This window comes from Microcaecilia unicolor, chromosome 7, assembly GCF_901765095.1.
Source record: "Microcaecilia unicolor chromosome 7, aMicUni1.1, whole genome shotgun sequence".
Classification (NCBI taxonomy): domain Eukaryota; kingdom Metazoa; phylum Chordata; class Amphibia; order Gymnophiona; family Siphonopidae; genus Microcaecilia; species Microcaecilia unicolor.
Window position 1 is genome coordinate 226,957,523 of NC_044037.1, and position 14,286 is coordinate 226,971,808.

The 14,286-nt window shown below is 38.2% G+C and overlaps 2 protein-coding genes across 5 annotated transcripts in view; both read right to left on the reverse strand.

Moving 5' to 3' along the window:
• Positions 1-3,234: 3,234 nt before the first annotated feature.
• On the reverse strand, positions 3,235-6,522 carry DLX1 (distal-less homeobox 1). The gene is made up of 3 exons (XM_030209935.1): positions 6,187-6,522; positions 5,500-5,699; positions 3,235-3,903 (listed from the first exon to the last, which is right to left on the reverse strand). Exons 1-3 carry the CDS (start codon positions 6,497-6,499, stop codon positions 3,649-3,651), a joined length of 768 nt encoding a protein of 255 aa, XP_030065795.1. The 5' UTR covers positions 6,500-6,522; the 3' UTR covers positions 3,235-3,648.
• Positions 6,523-10,975: 4,453 nt separating this feature from the next.
• The window catches only part of METAP1D (methionyl aminopeptidase type 1D, mitochondrial), a 185,736-nt gene continuing 182,425 nt past the window's right edge, over positions 10,976-14,286 (reverse strand). For 2 of the 4 annotated variants that reach the window (XM_030209533.1, XM_030209536.1), the window contains 3 exons: positions 12,728-12,775; positions 11,817-11,895; positions 10,976-11,677 (listed from right to left, as the gene is read on the reverse strand). In XM_030209533.1, the coding sequence (XP_030065393.1) occupies positions 11,599-11,677; positions 11,817-11,895; positions 12,728-12,775 (206 nt within the window). In that variant the 3' untranslated portion in view covers positions 10,976-11,598. Of the gene's footprint in view, positions 11,678-11,816; positions 11,910-12,727; positions 12,776-14,286 lie in introns of those variants that run through there. The other 2 variants (XM_030209534.1, XM_030209535.1) reach the window with 2 other exon arrangements.

Here is a 14,286-nt window from a genome sequence, read left to right on the forward strand (position 1 = left end):
GCAAACCTCCTATTAGATGTACGTTTGCTAAATTAGATTACATGCATTTGTAATTTCTGCAAAAAATTTTAGCTGAAAGCCTCCTTGGTATATGAATTGCTTGTTTGCCCTTGGGTTGCTTTTTGGAGAGAGGTCACATTATGTCCTGCAGAAAGCCGCAGTGGTTACTATCGGTTTCCTCACGATTTGCTCCAACATTTCCTGTACAGACCAATTGACTTTCTTAAACAAAGGCCCACACGGGCTGTGTGTCATAACCATTCAAATGAAAATATAGAATCAGAAGAAGGCAGCCTAAAGACAATCATATGCCATCTGTTTGAACCAAATCACTGTCCAGCAATATATTGAACATTTTTCTCCTGCAGACCTTTTAACGTTTCAAGTAAACTTGAAGGCCAAGACAGCAAAGCCGAGATATAGACACCCATAGCCTTGTAAAAAAAAGATAGAATACTGGGAAATATGAAGGGTTTTTACATTTATTATTCTTGTACAAAGTGCAATTGTTATTTTTTTTTAATATACAATAATTACAATCCACTCGCTCTTGCCCAGTAATTAAAAAATGTTTTTAAACGACAGATTAGAATGAAGCGGTTCTGAAAGAATAAGGCATCCCTTACTTGATTCAGTATTACAGTATATAAAAGCCCTGAATATTAGGAGATAATCCTACATTTTTGGTAGCTTTACAAATAAATCCAACATAAAATTACAAAACAGTATTTTAAAAGTAATCTTTGTGTTGAGAACCTATGCTGATCATGCAGAGCAATCTGAAAGTTCGTGTGTATGTGGAGTTTCCCTTCCCCCACCCCGGAACTGCCTGAAAATGTTTTTTTTTTTTTTTTCGAAAAGTGAGGATCTTCTATGGAACATAACAGCCTACCTGTATTCACACATCTCCCTCTGCTTTCCCCCTTCCAACCCTTCTCCCCAAAACATCTCAAAAATTGCAGTTTTCTCTCCCCCTGTTACACGTGTACTTAAAAAATATTTTACCTTTGTGTGTAGAGACTATTTTTTTTTACATCACCGCCTCTCAAATCCCCACAGAGATGGAACTTAGGCGCGGTTACATCGCCAGAGAGTCAAAGAACAACATGCTCATATGAACCTGTAACTGTTTTACTGATCCACACTGTCTTTTTACTAAAGCTTAGCTCCAGTTATCTGCAGCAGGGCCCATTTTATTCCTATGGGCCCTGCGGCAGATAACTCCAGCTAAGTTTTAGTAACTTTCTCTTAAGCAAATAGCAGGGGTTTTTCTTTCCTGAAGCACCTGCTTCTCTTCTAATTATTCACTTAAAACACACCACTGCTGTAATTCACCCAATGAAAAACAGAAGCTTATATGGTCTTCAATTAAAAGGGCGAGGGCGGCTAGAAGAAAATCAACAGACCATTAGAGTCAAAAGCAAAATGCACCTTGTGATCGAGAGATGACCAAAGGATGTTGAGCCATTCTAACTTTTTTGCTAAGCACACTGATTGAGATTGAGAGATTGAGAGAGAGAGAGAGAGAGAGAGAGAGACTGTTAAGCTGTAACAAGGGATAACAAATGGCTTACCTGTTCAGTTGTTACTAATTAATATCATTGCACAAGCTGTAATGACTCAAAGGACACTGCTATTCTTCCCTAAAGTTAACCGTTTTTAGATTAAAAAAAATATATAGCTATATCTTCTATGTTTCTACTGCTAACATGTCCAGTTTTTAAAAATCTGTAACTGTGAGACAGAAACTAACAAAAATAAATTAATAACATCGATTTCACGTTTTAGCACAAAATACAGAGTACTAGAAACATTGTACTAGTTTCAGGAAAGGTTTACTACCATTTGTGTATTAATGGCAAAATAAAATAAAATAAAATCCGAAGGTCCTTTTATGTTTACCAAATGCCTTGTCCAGCACTTTGGACCAAATATTTGGAAAACAGAACTCAACATACGATGTTTATAATGTAGACTATTCAAAATAAGTAATAGAGGCTTTTATTTAGTGAGTTCTGAGATCATTACATGGCTAGCCGACTGGCACTTGATTACAAAGTTTCCAGAAGAGGCCTCAGGCCTTATAGTCATGCGAGACCGCCAGAATCCAGGGAAGTTTCTTCCTCGTGCAGCAATTCTGCAGAACATCCAGCTGGTTTCCGCGTGGTAATTTTCAAACCACATTTCATTACTTTTGAATTCTACACAGCAAAAATGATTCCCCATTGTAGGGGAATTTAAAGTTGCACTGTACAAAGTTTAGTAGTTTTTTTTTTTTTTTTTAGAGCATTGTGTTCTGGGTCACCACTGGAAATTCTATTGGCAAGACGTTTGTAAACGACTTTCCATGTAGCAGTTCAACAAGACAGAAAAGTCTCAGTTGGAAAACATCACACATTCTCATATTTTTCGAAACCATAAATTTTACTGTCTTAAAGAAACTTTATAACTTATGTACAAAGATTTGTAAAGATACAAAGCAATAAGTTAACATTCTTCAATATAAAACTAAACTTTGACATGTAGGAACACTAAACACAGTTGATTTCAGCAATCACATCGCAAAATTCACAAGTAAGAGATGTCAAGATCCCATTTCACAAAGCATCATGTTTACAGCCACACAAAACGAAACATAAAAGGCTAAGATTGTGCAACATGTTTACAGAACGATAAGACCATTATATATACAGTGACCAGATCCAGCACTTCTGTGCAGGAGATTAATGTTGGCATTCAAGAGTGCGCGGTAAAGCCTCTAGAGATTTTCAACCCTGCATTGCCTTCAACCAAAATAGTGACATGATTTCCGATTACTCAGTGACGTTTTCTTCGTAGGGGATCTATTACTTGAGGGCATCACCTCGTGTAAAGCAGGCCTAGAATTCAGCTGCCATAATCACCAAAATATATCTTTGGAAATGTTTTTTTTTTTAATTGTAAATTATTGGAAACAAACCTCTCCTTAATTCAGGTACAAGTTATTCAGGTAAAAGTTAAAAATCATAACCTTTAATCTGTGTGTTTAAACAGTGCACTTTGCAAGCTAGACATTCAATATTCCTTTCACGCTTAGTGGTTTTCAAAAGTTGTTTTCTCAATAAATAACCCCCATTTCCCAAAGCAGTTCCTTATTACCCAGTCCCTACTCATTCTTTCACATCCCATTCCCGCCCCCCCCCCCCACACACAAAAAAAGTATATTAATTAGTTGGTTTCCGCATAGGAAGATGTTTAAAAACATTGTAAAAAAAACGTGACCGGTTTTAATTGCTATTAGGCCAGAGACATAGCAAAAGGAATAAAATGAACGACCTATATTTCAACAACAGAGAGAGACAGACAGACACCAGAAAACAGATTTCTCTGATTGTCCCCCAAAATATGGATGTCTGCTGTCCTTCCTCCTGCCAGACTGCCCTCTGGTCGGTTAGTGTAGGCTGCTGTGTTAGCTGCTAGCAGTTGGGAACCAGCCCCGCATCACATCTGTGTACAGCACTCTCCGCTGTGAGTGTTAATGGCTCTGGGAACGCTACAGCTCCTCGGTTTTCTGATTTGTTTTCTGTTTGTTTAGTTCGGCATTTTTTTTGTTGTTGTTGTTAATTTATTTACTCTGGGCCAAGAAATGGATAGGCTGGTTAGTAACCATCACATCAGCTGAGGCTGCTGCATAGCTTCTTGGTGAGCTGAAGGGTACCATGATGTGTAGCTGGGGATGTAGGTGCCAGGGGCTGCTGAAGAGGTCTTACCGGAAGAGGTGGAAGTGTTCCATACTGGGGGTACTGGGGGAGAACTGGCTGAGAGAGCTCTCCCATTAGCCAAGGCGCTGCTTTCTAAAGCCGCCCCTCCCTGCTTCATCAGTTTCTTGAATTTAGACCGTTTGTTCTGGAACCATATCTTTACCTGGAAGGTAAAAAAACAAGACAGTTGAAATTACTTTACCGGGGACAACGTTTTTTTTAATGTATTACTTTTACCATGGGTGATTTTTCTCAGAGAAGGTTGATTTGCGGTGGGGGGGGGGGATGTTATCTGAATGCAGGTGTTTCCAGCGCATGGAAACAAATAAAAATATTGTACTCATAAGTTTTTAATTTAAACATATTGCTAAAAGACCTCACAGACAAGTGGCCAAACGGCCTGGCTTGGGCGTATTCTGGCATTTCTACACATAGGAAATGTTTTCACATTAGTTCCTGACTTTTCCCGATACAGTTTGAGCCATACCTTAGCAATTAGAATTGGAATTGCAGTACTCGTACAGAGTTTTAAAACGGGTAAGTTTTATTTGACGAAAAATGAACAATCTGGGGGGAGGAAGGAGGAGAGAATTAAATAATCATTTTTAGAGATTAGACTGTATTATCAACTGAACACTAAGTTTCAGGCCACTGCAATTATCTACTGTGATTTGTTTCCATTTAACCTCCGTTAAAAACGTGTACAGTTAGGAATGATCTTTATGGACAGTTTCAAATATTTACCTGGTCTGAAAATAGCGGTGTTTCCTGAACTAAGAATTGGAATATGACCATTCAGGTCTATGCTACTGCTGCGGTAGAAAAAAGCCTCGCAATCCTATCGATTAGATCTGGGTATTCTACAGCACTCTAATTATTGGCTTAAATTTTTTTTGTAGTCGGTTTCTTTGTCATGTACAGATTAGCTTCAATGATTAGAATAAGGCATTGGGTTATGAGCTATTGTTCCAATTTTCTGTCCACAACCGTCTCTCACCCTATAGGGGGAAAAATGCAGTAAATTCCGGTAGTCGATAAGATAATCATACGTGACGATCGGATGCCATAAAGTGCAAAAAATCATAACTATCTCATCTATTCGTGTAATCTACAACCCTGTACTAGGGAATTACCTATAGTACAATTTCAATCAAGTTCAAGTACTTTACAAGAGTACATAGCACAATCTTGGTCTTTTGAGTATGTGGATATTTGCAACACTGCAATCCCAATTCAGTACAACTATACATAGTTACAATAGCAATCAAAATAGGCATTGATATAGCGCACTCGGAATCATTTGCAGTTTACTACGATTTCCATCACTAGCAGGGTTACATCATTGCCAATAATAAATTCTGCAACTGGTTTCAGCACAATAGCATGGAGTGTAATAGAAAGAAATCAGTTTTAGGATCGGATTATTGCCAATAGTGCACCCCCAGCTCTGTTTTGCACATACAGTGCTATCCTCCGAAGTTTTAACTTCGGGCATTGTTAGTATTGCACTGCCAAGCGAGCCTTAGAATGAGGGAAGTGCATTACTGTCCAGTTTCAGTAGGCTTTGGTCAGCAGAGCCTGTTCTGGTTTTGGTTTACACACTTTGCACTAACAATCGATTGTGACTAAGAACAGAGCGCACTGAACAAACAACGGAGGACTCCGGTTTATTGGCAAATGGTCTATATAGTCTCTTGACTTTCGAACTGGCGTGTGACTTGGTCGAGAGCAGGGGCTGGCAGCAGCCTGTCACAGGTACCTGGGTCTGGGTGAGTCCCAGCGACGCTGCCAACTCCGCTCTCTCGGGCAAAGCCAGGTACTGAGTCTGCTGAAACCTCCTGTTCAGAGCCTGCAGCTGCAAACTGGAATAAATAGTCCGGGGTTTGCGGATCTTTTTCCCTTTTCCATTAAAGCGAACTTCCCCACCTTCCACCACAGTGCTTTTCTCCGTTTCGGTCCCTAGATTAACAAGAAAAGAAAAGGAAAAAAAAACACAAAACCAAATAAAAGAAGAAAAGAAAGCAAAACAGAAGTAAAGATCATGGAACGTTAACAAAGACTCACGGCTATTATGGCAGCCACTGCTCACCAGCGAAACTTTGCTATTTTTACAGGCTGCAGTTTAGGTTTAATTACCCTTAATTGCATACATTGTTTATAGCGCTACGCAATAAATAATTACGAAGACTAATACGTGCACATCTGGGTTGATTTTGCAAACGGCATTGTGCTCCGTGCAGGGCTCTGCACTCACAGCTTCGGCGATTTCTCGCTAGCTAGGAGATCTCTGCAGAGAGAGAGAGGGAGAGCAAGCTTTTTTTGGGGGGAGGGGGGCAGCTGGTGGTGCTGTCCCCCTTTGTCTCGGCGGCAGCAGCAGAATTGATTTGGTGTGCTGGCACTCTCACGCTGCAAACAGTAAAGAGAAAGGGAGCTGCTCATACTGTACCTGTGTCCTCTAAGCGGCTCTGAGGCAGGCTCGAGCTGTTTGGGTAGGACTGCACGGAACTGATGTAGGGGTTAGAGGAATGGCTGCTCACCGAGTTCACATAGGGGTAGCCCAGAGGTCTGGAGAAGGACGAAGCGCTGCTGTACGAGCTGTCATGCTGCGAGTGGCCGGCGGAATGTAAACAGTGCATGGAATAATGTCCGTGGGACATGGGAGAAGGAGACATTTGTTGACTTGGTGGCCCAAACTCCATAAAGACTGCCTTCCCTGAGACAGGGCTATTAAGACTTTCTGGCATTGTAGTCATGGTCATTTCTTCTCGCTTGTCTCTTCGCTTTCTTTTTTTTGGTCTGTTGTGTTCTGGGTACAGGAAGGAACCCAATTTAAGCGGATCAGATTTTTTCACTTTCCATTCATAAGAAAATGGAGTTTGTCTCTTTGAAAAGTCTAAGCATGATGCTGTAGATCTACACAAACTCGCCTAAAAGGTTTGACTCAGCCAAGCATGAATATTCATGAGATGGCAGAGCTGATTGGTCCGCTGCCTGAATATTCGCCTTTGATTGGTCAAAGCCGGCTTGGCTCCACTGGACTAGTGTGCGAGTGGAGAGGAGCGGAGCGGAGAGAAGAGTTCCCAGTACCCTGTGATCTGGAAATATAACAACACGAGGCTATTAACTCTAGAAATCAGGACATACAAACAAGGAGACAGGCAAGCAAACAAACAAAAAAAAAGTTCATCGTAAAAGAAGGCAGCTCTGACTGCTCTAGTCACCACCACCACTATAAATCGGCAAGCTCACAACTTTCTTCTTCCGCAGTTAATCACTCTGTCCTGCACTTTCCCCCCTATAATTTCTGACTTGCGACATCTCTTATTTTGTTGGTATGCCACAGTGTGAAAATCTGTCATTTGCTATAAACGATCCATGAGGAGATAAATGCAAGAGGGATGAAACAAGATTTTGTTAAAAGATAAAGTCACTTGCACACAATGGGCTTTGCAGTGTGTGTGTGTGTTTTAGGAGAGCGGTACATCAAATAAATTTAGTGTCCGTTCCCTGTTTGCTCATCTTTCTATCCATAAAAAACAGCATCAGCGATCTGATCTACTCAGTTTGGTTTCAGACACTGGTATTAACCTATAGCTCTAGGAATATGACACATGCTGGGTTTCCTAACGCATGGAGTTGTTTCCTTGCCCCATTCCTGTTTTCCTGCTCTTTAGGAGAGACAGTGATGTTAATGCTCATGTTCAGAAATGATCTATTTGCTGCACATGATACAGCAACATCAGCTCTCTGAAATGATGTAAAAATCACCCTTTCCTGTTGAAAAGAAAGTCAATCCCTACTCTGCCATCCATCACGCCAAAGTTGTGCGTTTCCCGCATATAGACATGAATTGGAAACTTTGTAGTGTACATAGGCTTGGTGGTAACGCGAGACCCTGAGCAGAGCCTACCGTGAATCCCAAATTACTTTGTTAGATAATTAGAAAGTGTTGATAATTATTTCTTTCATAATTTAGTGGTGTGACTGTAACAGGAAAATGATCTTGTGAAAGTTCACACGTGCAGATGTATTAGTTACTGATTCATTTGATTAAATGCTAGTCTCAAGTGCTCTGATCCACAGCTGAAGGCGGCTCCATTAGCATAACACTGATGTTTAATTTTCATACGCATAATTAGCCATATATTTAACACTAATAGCAACATGCAGCCTTTTAGCATTAAACAGCCTGGGATTCGTTCTGGCCTGAGCTGAACTTTCTCCTTTACACTTAGATTGTTTGGGGGTGCGCAGTTACCACTGGACCAAATCTCTATAATGAAATCAATTTTGGAAAAGGGAACATACCACAAAATGAACTTTGACACAAATACTGCTGATGCAATTACAGAGACTGGTGAGGGGCTTTTATTTTCTATAAGCACAGATTCCTGTAACTGATGCATCAGGTTTCCATTCACCTGTGAGACAGGAGCATCCCTATACTGCTAGACGATCTTGAAATAAAAATAAATAAATAAATAAATAAATAAACCAGCGTGTATTCCAAACAATTGAGCAATGATCTTAACTAACAATTGGCTAATACCTTTCTGATCCTTGGACCAATTTCTGCCTATTTTGTTTTAACAAACAGAAATGCAGATTTTTTTGTTTCTTTAAATAAAGTTAATTTTAATAAAATAAAGAGGTATGAAAGAAATAGTATTTGATGTTACAGTACAGTGAACTGAGGAACAGCAGAAATAAGAAGTGCTCTCTCTCCCCTCTCTCGGCTGATTCTTACAATTCTGCCAGTGCAAGTGATAATTTGAGAGTGTTTTGCGTTTTTCAACTGGATGGCCATATCACTAAAGACGCCAGGGCTGATTTTATAGCTAGCACATACATGTGTATAAACCGAACTGAGATAGCCTGATGATTCCAGAAAACGGGAGATCGATACAGGTCTCAAATTAAGAGTCCGAGGAATCAAGGACGAAACACTGTTACCTGCCAGGCTTTCTCTACTTATGGAAGAAATAAAGCTCAGTCTCTCTTTAATGGGCGTGACACAAACAGTTTACAGTTTGTATCTGCTGATTGTAATTGGCATTTGTTACTTTTTGTATAAAAAACTATTAAGACTCTCAATGGACCTGATCAACAACTCTTAAGAGGAATATATTTATATTCACTAGCACCTGTTTCTTTACTTTCCTGTTTCTTCCCAAGACTTAATTATAAAATACGCATAACCTCTGAGCCCTCCCCCCCCACCTCCCAAACACTGAAACCAGACTTGTCTTGCAAGTCACTAGGGAGCTGCAAAGCATCCTTGTTTAAATCTATGGCCATGTAATTATGATGGTGCCCAGATGCAGTAAGATTAAAGTGTAGCTTCAAATAAACTGATAAAAAGAAAAGTTCAGGGCCAACAATCATACCGAAAGAAGAAATCTCCCTAAAACGCCTCATTAGTTATCATCCTAAAATCACACAGGAATACCTAATTTAAAAGCTTAAAAATAAAAATAAAAAACAAACAAACAAAAAAACCCCAACTAGTTTCTTATTTTACAGCAAGGTTACAAACTTCTTTTTTTGTTACTTTAGTTGCCTTTGTAATTAAGAATTATAAATGTGTAACCATAAATACCAGCACCTCAGTATAATTGCTATACAAACAGCTTGTTACCACAGCAGTTGGTAAAATCATGCAGTCTTAATAAAATTATTCTCGGATAACCTCAGACCGTAAACAGACATTAAAAGGAGATAGTGCTCTAATCTCAAACAATGCAATAAATGGGCAAACGAGATGGAGAAAAAAAATAACAGTCTTTGAGAGGCCACATAACAAAATGTCTCTTTCTACGATATGATCCATTCAGTTATATATGGCATGTACCGTGCTCTCAGAATAAATGATCCCCGACAATGAATAGTAAAACGAACAAACCAGGAATACTTAAAAATGAATGTTTCCGTAAACTACAAATTTGATTGTTACTAGCACTTTTCTCCCGATCAACTAGAAATATGGAACATAAGTATATTAAACGTTTAAAACAAAACAAAAAAACACGCAGATGCAGTTACAACGTTTGCAACCATCAAAGTTTGTTTAAAAATACAGCACTAAAGGATCATTCAGTACCGTACACTACAAAGTACCTGGATGTGTTTGGACATATTTATTACTGCATGTAGCCCAGCATTTCAGCTGTATTTTACTTGTGCACAGGCTCCATGGCACTTCAGAGGGGAGGTATACCACCATCCCTTTGTTCTAGCACTTCAGCAATTGTGGGTATTAAGCCTCCACATGGTCAGATAATTCAACAAGAGTTCAAGTAAATCTGCAAGTCCCCCCCACCCCCAAGTTTGCTGACAATTGCGTTTTTTTGTAGCCCACATGCAGTTCTGTAGTCTGTACACATATTATTAAATTGTTTTAAGGACAAGTACAATTTAAACTAAGTGAAACAATATTGTAGTAAACAGTTCAGTCTGCAACACTGAAAAGTGGACGAAGTGGAGTTCAACTGTCATTTTTATTCCGGAGCACTCTATCAAATGTTAGCATAGTTTTAAATAGCCAGTGTAATCAGAAAAATGCAACACAAATTGCCTACTCTTTTGGGGGAAAACCCCAAAACTAGCAATTAAAGTTGGTAAATGTTGACCAATTAAACATTCGACATTTAGCACAAGGCACTGTTTAACAAAAGAATTTATCATAATTAAGACAATTGTCATTAAAAAGAAGGGTTTACCGTGTATCGTTGCTCAGCACCAGTTCTGGTAGTTTTGAATCCCACTTGCATTAAGTACATCTCAGTGGCTGGATTATATGCCAGCTCAGGCTTCTTGTGGTCGGCGGCAGTGTGAACTCCATTTGAATACCAAATTAAATTCCGGCAGGCTGATTAGCAGCCACCTAATTGCACACTACAAGCTTCACCTTCAGAATACAACTGGTCGGGTTTTTTCGCGATTCATCCTGGCTTCCAATTTGTTCCTGCTTCGAAGTTTCTGCATCTTTATTTTGTTTCCTGAAGGCATCTTCTTGAATTTATCTATCTTTAATGTTTAACCCTGATATGAGAAATTGTGTTAATCAATATCCATTTATTGCGTTTGAAATTCGAAATGAGAATTCCAAAATAACTTGACCAAGTGCTTTGAGACTAATAGACCGTACTTGAAGTCTGATCACTTTCAAAACCAGATTATAACAGCTGCCTTATCTGCATTCTTCCGAAATAAAAGACCAAAGCAAGAGAAATGGGCATAGTGACACATTTTATTTTATTGATTCCTAATCTTGTTTACAAAAAACAACAAAAAAAAAAATCACATATCAGGCATCCCCCAACGTTTGAAAAACATGCTTCCAATGCATCTTTTTATCTCAAACTGTTTAGCTGGGTAAATCAAAATTTTGACAAATATTATCCTGGTAATTACAATGGCACCCAAAAACATTAAATATCTAAAACAAAAACCGCATAATGTGATTGCTTACTGGTATAACACTGCAAGGTACAGGCTTGTGTATCTATTGTCTACTGTAAAGATCTGAACTGAGCCTGTTTACCTGCAGTGCCAATATTAATATTATCTGATCTTAAAAGGACAATAAGAATTTCCAAAATATTTATTGCAGTTGCTCAGTAACAGAAAATGAGTCTCATAGTCATTTCATAATACTTAGGTTGTACAGAATAAATACAAAGGGGGCATATTGTAGCCCATATAGCCCTCAATATGTACGTTACAATCCCACTACCTACATTTTGCACTTGTTTCACTTCCAAAAACACTCAGTGTGGGATTTTAATCATTCTATAAAAGAAAGAGAAATATCCTGCAAGGCATAGCAACAACAGTCCACCAGCTTCCTGCTTCATGTTTAAGATTCTTCTGACAATTTAGTAAGGATTTCCGCTCCTCCAGGTGTAATTACAACGGTATGTTCAAACTGTGCTGATCTGAAATATATAGTATCCTAGTTATTATGGGTTAATAACAGGTTGGCCACATAAAAGCAGCAAATTCACTATTGGACTATAAATGAGTTTCATAGTCTCAGTGCATATGGAGAGTCTAAAAGAACCTTAAATCCAACACCTTTTAGCATCTACAGATACCGCAGTCCATCCATCTTCCAGAATTTTAAATTCAGGGTATCCTTCCATTATTATTGGCTCTGAAACAAAGAAACTGGAAAAAATAAATCTGTTATCCAATGGAGCTTTTTTTTTTGTCACATGTGAGATTCTTCCCAGCTTAATTATCCTTGATTTTTTTTTATAGTTCTGAGAAAAATATAAGCAGCATGAAAAGCAAACCTTGAGGTCCTTCCTACTCATTTAAATGTTTTCTTTTTGTATGATTTTATTTTTAAATTTTTAAAAAAGCAGGGATGTTAGGAAGGATATTTTAACAAAACCTGTATGGATAATGACAAGTAAAATCAATCGTATCAAATCAAAGATATGCCACTTGCCTTTAAAATACTTATGGTATTTTATACAAACTTGAAATTCTCATTATTCTGCAAAATAACAATTCCAATACTTTTCTCTAGTAACTGTTCCATAGAGGCAAAGAAAAAAATTGCATTATATTTAGTCACAGGCTTCACAAAACCTTCTGTATTTCAGCTATGTGTTTCACAGCTCTGGTAAACCCCATAAACTCTAAATGTAGTGATTAAGAAGTCAGTGGCATATCAGATACTTGGTATAATCTTGTCATTTCTACACCAATGTATCAATCAGAGGGCGCTGATATATTTGCCGAACTCTAACCATTAATAAACAAAGACTGGCCATATTTTTACATATGATTTTATTAGAAGGTTCTTAATACTTGTGAGGCCCAATAGTAATACTTCTGAAGACAATCACATCAATTCCCAGAAAGAAAATTGCAATATCAGCTCTGAATATGTCCTTAAACACAAGTAGTTCAATCTCAAAGGACCAAAGTATCACAATGAAATTCATTTCTGACACACATAAAAAAGGAAGACAAACCTATTGTAAAGGCCATGCCCTCTTCCATTAACAATTCACTGTTATTTGCTATAAAAAGAAAATACAAAGAATTGCACTTATTAATTAATTTTGTCTAGGGAAACAAAACACAACAGACAAAATACAAACAAGTGTTCACTGGCTGATTTAATATACTCAACTAAAGAGAAGCAAAAACAAAATAGCTGAAAATAATAATTTTAATCTGATAATTTATACAATTACTACCCTCAGCTATTGTGTGCAACTTGCTACCTAACTCCGACACAATTTAAAAAAAACACATTTGTGGTTTATTTCCCACAATTTTGTGACATTCATAGCAGTTGGTGCATCAAATGAACACCACTGCTTCATCTGCCACTTTCAAAGTTAATTTAAACAGAAGTGTCCCCCTTTCAAAAAAAAAAAAAAAAATACACAATCATTTCCATTTTGGATCTCTAGTTTCTCACCCGAAATCACCCATAGTATATAGAAAATAAAAAATGATCATTTTCAACTAAAAATAATAAACTTATTACATTTAATGACTGTCAGATAACCCCCCCCCCCAAACTAAAAACTAAGACAAGTTTTTAAGCTAATAGGTAGCAGCAGATGAAATTATGACTGTGAAAACACAACATAATAAAAAAACAAAACAAAACAATGTCAGCCAATAGGTGTAATATGATAAGTATATATAAACACTTCTCTGGTACTGTATCAGTCTTAACATGAATACTTTATTCAGACTGGCTAGGCAATGGGACCTGGAAATGATTATAACACTACATCATTCTAGACTTCAGGCCAATCTTAGCCATGTGAGCAGACAGTGAGGCTGCAATCTAGAACTCAGTTCTTCAGGTCTATGCATGTTGCTCTGGTGCATATAAGTCTGGCAGACTGCATGAAAGACGAAATGGAAGACAACCAGGACCAAGGGCCATATCTAGCAGCCAAATGGATTTTTCTCATTTTATGTCTATGGGAATGTCTGGCCACATTTTTGTAATGTGTTCAAGGATTCAGTATTTCAGACATTTCATAAGTAAATCAGCCTAGCATCCAGCTTCACATTTGGTTATTTGTACCAGTTCAGAAAAGCATAACAAACATTAACAAATAACTTGTTTTCATTTAAAAAAATTAAGACCTAAATCTAAAAGATTTAGGGTCCTTTTACTAAGCTGCGGTAAACATTAATGGCATGTGTGCTTACCACAGTGAAAAATGGCTTACTGTGGGGTACACTCAGGCATCCTGCTGTAATTTTTCCATCTACATGCACTATCCATGCGCTAAAAAAAATAGATGTAATTTTCTAGTGCTGGGGGTGGAAAGTAGGTGTGTTCTGTGCTAATCGGTTAACACAGCTACACTATAGTGCTAACCGATTAGCGTGTGGTTAGTGAGTGAGCCCTTACAGCCTACAGGTGCAGTTAGGGCTCACGCGCTCATGGTCATGCACTAATGGGAAAATTAGCACATGGCCATTAATGCTGGAAATAGAAAAATGGGCCACAGGCGGTAAAATGGCCTTAGCGCGTGTGGGAATGACTCATGTAAGCATA

What these genes read in the sequence shown, in the direction of transcription:
- DLX1 (XM_030209935.1), bottom strand. Translation starts at nt 6,499, where the DNA reads ATGACCATGACTACAATGCCAGAAAGTCTTAATAGCCCTGTCTCAGGG. An exon ending in GAGCCGCTTAGAGGACACAG is followed by an intron (nt 5,700 to 6,186) that starts GTACAGTATGAG and finishes TTGTTAATCTAG; the next exon opens with GGACCGAAACGGAGAAAAGC. An exon ending in TGGGACTCACCCAGACCCAG is followed by an intron (nt 3,904 to 5,499) that starts GTACCTGTGACA and finishes TTTACCTTCCAG; the next exon opens with GTAAAGATATGGTTCCAGAA.